Raw genomic sequence first — 4,615 nt, forward strand, 5'->3', positions numbered from 1 at the left:
AAGAGTGTACAAGAAGCCATGGGTTTAGAATTGCGACTTAGCACAGCTTTTCATCCTCAGACTGATGGACAATCTGAACGTAGCATCCAAACTTTGGAGGATATGCTTAGGATAAGTGGGTAACAGAGGCACTATGGATTTTGAAACCACTACTAAACACTTAATGTAATTAATATGTATGGACATGAATGGATTATGTAAAGTAAGTAAATATCACGTGACTTCGAGGCTATGCTTAGCAACCTTAAGTCACAATGTATATTCATGTACTCATGATGCTATTATGCAAACTGCATATGAATGACAATGGTGTGTAAATAATAATTTAAATTTATGTCTGCGCAGGAAAAAAAACTTAGTCTAAAATTTTAGAGTTTATAGTTCAAAAGTAGTAGAAGTTAGGAAATAAGCTAAGTATGAACGTAGTAATGATGACCAAAAATAAGGGTCATCACAAAATCTAACTCATATTTTAGGGGCAAAGAGTAGACATCATAAGCTTTCTAATGAGATATCATGGACCCAAATACGAGTTTTGTACAATTTATTATGAAGTTTTGAATCCAAGGTTTGGAAATAAGAAATTTTGCAGCAACTTGAGCCTAAGTTGCCCAATAGGATGAGTTATGAACTGAATATGGTAAATATGTTTTAATGGTAGTTGATATGACATATAAGGACACTTGTGTTAAAATTTGAGGATAAATGGAGTAGAAACAGGTAAGCAGCCAGCCATATAGTGGTTTTGCTTGATGGACCGGCGGAGGCAAGGGTGGCGGAAATGTTATGGGTACACGAGAGTGGTCTCTATTGCACACGCTTAGAAAACAAATTCCGCTACAGATTAATGTAACATAGAACACTAGCATGTATGTTCAGTTTTAAGAAAAGATATTACAACCATTGTCTTAGTAAAGAACAACGGACTGTAATAAGTTAAGAAAAGTTTTCGGGGACTAATTTGATATCCAAATCCTTAAAGTAATAGCAAGATATGTTATTAGCATAATAACATAACATGTTAAGAACCCGAGGGTTAAAGTAAAGAAAAAAAAAATTACCCGTATATGAACGTAATTTAAAGAGACGATAGTCTAGAAATGAATAATGGATTAGACTATAACTCAGCCATTAGTAGTAGTGTAAGGTTGGCGACCCACCGCTAGGGTGCGAGTCGTCACAAGGAGGCTATAAGCGTAATTGTGTTTTCAATTCTCTCTAAATAAGTGACACGTGGCAATTCCGTCACTCAATGTAACAGAAAGGGAAAACTTGTTAACGGAACAAAATTTGGGGGGAACGGATGTTACGCTTTAAAATTCATGGGGCAAAATGGTATAAGGGTCATAATGGTATTCTTGATTTTTACATTTCTTTGGAGTCGCCAATTTGATTTTGTTTTCTTGAAATTTATTTGGGCGAAAATATTTTATTTGTTGTTTGGTTGCCGAGAAACAAAAAAGCAAGTGAGCATGGAAAAGTTTATGGCCTTTGGATTCTTAGAGTGATTTTTTTTTTTTGTCTTGTTGATGATCAGTAATTGATGAGAAGGATGATCGATTAAGGCTATTGATGATCAAGCTAGAGTTTTAGATTAGGATTAATTTTAAAAATTCCCCCCAAACTATGACCATTGTAACACTTTGCCCCCCAAATTTTAAAACATAACATCCGTTCCCCCAAACTTTGTTCCGTTAACAAGTTTTTCCCTTCTGTTACAATGAGTGACGGAATTCACCACGTGTTAGGCACATGCCCCATCTGAAGAGGGTATTATCGTAAATTAATCTACACCATGAATTGCTCACAATACCCAGATACAGAGCCTACAAATAACGTTCATGGCCTTCTCTATCACCATTAACCATCTTTATGCCTCTCCAACAAACTCTCTCTCTAACTCCTCTCTCCCTAAAGATTCAAAATCAAACACAAAAAGAACAAAACTTGGAGAGAAAACCAACCTGTACATGAAAATATCCTTGTTATCAGTGAGAGGCTTCTTGCAGAGGAAGCAAGCCTCAAGGAAATGGGGATGGTGCTCTTTAAACCTGGCGTCGTAGAACCTCTCGGTGCCAAATCTGGGCAAAAATGAGGACGAACAAGAAAAGAAGGAAGTAAACGACGTTGTCGGAAGGCTCTTGAAGCTACTCTGCCACAAGTAATATAGAGGCCGAGAGTAAAACACGTGGTTCTGGTGGTGGTGGTGGCTGGTGGGGAAACCAGCCTCCATGTCGGCCAGGGAGGCCCGGTCATCGTCTTCTTCGATGAAACAAGGTCTCCTTGTGCCTGCAATGGCGTTTGTGTTCATTATCTTTCCATGTGCTTTTTCCTTGGGAAAACGGTTCAAGGTTTGAAGGAAGAGAGAGAGAGATGTGGAAGTGAAGGAGAGGGAGTGAGTTAAACATGGGGTAAAGTGAATCCTAAGAAGGAAAATGGGGAACAAAATGAGGGAAAAAAAAGAGGGAAAATAGGGAACGAAGATGGTGAATTTCTTCAATAAAATAGGGAATTATTTGATTAGGAGGGTATAAGCGTAATTGCGTTTTCAATTCTCACTAAATAAGTGACATGTGGCAATTCCGTTACTCATTGTAATAAAAAGTGAAATCTTGTTAACGGAACAAAATTTGAGGGAAACGGATGTTACGTTTTAAAATTTCAAGGGTAATAAAGTGTTACAAGGGTCATAATGGTATTCTTAATTTTTACAATTCCTTGGAACTGCCAATTTGATTTTGTTTTCAGGAAATTTATTTGGGGAAAAATATTTTATTTGTTGTTTGGTTGCCGAGAAACAAAAAAGCAAGTGAGCATGGAAACGTTTATGGCTTTTGGATCTTGGAGTGAAAAAAAAAAAATTTCTAGTTGATGATCGGTAATTGATGAGAAGGATGATCAATTGAGGTTATTGATGATCAAGCTAGAGTTTTAGATTATGATTAATTTTAAAAATTCCCCCCGAACTATGGCCCTTGTAACACTTTGCCTCCCGAATTTTAAAACGTAACATATGTTCCCCCCGATCTTTGTTCCGTTAACTTCCCTTTTGTTACAATGAGTGACGGAATTCACCACGTGTCAGGCACATGACCCATCTGAAGAGGGTATTATCATAAATTAACCTGCACGATGAACTGCTCACAATCAAACCCAGATACAGAGCCTGCAAATAATGTTGATGGCCTTCTCCATCACCATTAAGCATCTTTATGCCTCTCTGGAGGAAATGGGGCTGGTGCTCTTTAAACCTCGAGGAAATGGGGCTGAGTAATATAGAGGCCGAGAGTAAAACGCGTGGTTCTGGTGGTGGTGGTGGCTGCCGGGGAAGCCATCCTCCATGTCGGCCAAGGAGGCCAGGTCGGCGTCTTCTTCAATGAAAAAAGGTCTCCTTGTGCCTGCAATGGCGTCTATGTTCATTTTCTTTCTGTGTTTTTTGCTCAGGAAAATGGTTCTAGGTTTGAGGGAAGAGAGAGAGATATATGTGGAAGTGAAGGAGAGGGAGTGAGTAAAACTTGGGGTAAAGTGAATCTGAAGAAGGAAAATGGGAAACAAAATGAGGAAAAAAAAAAAGAAGGAAAATGGGTAACGAAGATGCTGAATTTTTTCAATAAAATGGAGAATTTTCTAATTATGAGGTATAAGCGTAATTATATTTTTAATTCTCACTAAATAAGTGACACGTGGTAATTATGTCACTTATTATGAGAAAATTTATTAACGGAATAAAATTTAAGAGAACGGATGATACATTTTAAAATTTAAGAGGTAAAGTGTTACGAGAGTCATAATGGTATTCTTGATTTTTACAATTCTTTGGAGTCGCCAATTTGATTTTGTTGTTTGGAAATTTATTTGGGGGAAAATATTTTATTTGTTGTTTGGTTGACGAGAAACAAAAAAGAAAGTGAGCATGGAAAAGTTTATGGCTTTTAGATTCTTGCAGTGAAATTTTTTTTTTGTCTGGTTGATATCGGTAATTTATGAGAAGGATGATCAATTGAGGCTATTGATGATCAAGCTAGAGTTTTGGATTATAACTCATGACTTGTTTTTTCTTATATCAATCTATTGTTTTCTATAAGCCAAGGGTAATTCCACCCGATTTATCAGAGCTTTCAGGTCGTATTCCAGTTCTATGTCCTCATGATTTGATTTCTTTTGTTTAGATCTTCTCACGAAAGATTACACGTCTGATTAGAAAGTCTTCGTCTCTACCTACAGCGATGCCGTCGTGGTAAGACAAATTTCGTTTAATCTGTGTTTTTGCTCAAAATTTGAATATTTTTTGTTTCTTATATCTTCTCAACTCAGAGCTCTTCTGATTCTCTCTCTAAACGGTGATTTGTATTTCAAATTGTGATTTTTCCTGTTTTAGATCTTTGTTTTGGTTTTGGTTTTTGGTGTTTTTATGGTTTTGCGGCTTTGTGGATCGAGTTTGTTTAGTTTACGTTCAAATTTTTTCCCGGAATGAGATTGTTTTGACCGGTTTGATTTGGATTTTGTACAAAATTTTCTGGTTTGGTGAAAAAATTTCAGGTGGTGAAATGGCACTCAAGAAGATCAGAGAGTACGATTCGAAGAGATTGTTGAAGGAGCATTTCAAGAGGCTCTC

General features: G+C 36.9%; 1 protein-coding gene across 1 annotated transcript; it reads right to left on the bottom strand.

Annotated features, from left to right (window-relative positions):
- Positions 1-1,964: 1,964 nt before the first annotated feature.
- Positions 1,965-2,311, bottom strand: LOC21387040 (the record flags this gene model as incomplete). Its single annotated transcript, XM_010111362.2, has 1 exon — positions 1,965-2,311. A coding segment is annotated over exon 1 (347 nt), but the record flags the coding sequence as incomplete, so codon positions are not given.
- Positions 2,312-4,615: the final 2,304 nt, after the last annotated feature.

This window comes from Morus notabilis, unplaced genomic scaffold (assembly GCF_000414095.1).
Source record: "Morus notabilis unplaced genomic scaffold, ASM41409v2 Scaffold648, whole genome shotgun sequence".
In the NCBI taxonomy this organism is placed as follows: domain Eukaryota; kingdom Viridiplantae; phylum Streptophyta; class Magnoliopsida; order Rosales; family Moraceae; genus Morus; species Morus notabilis.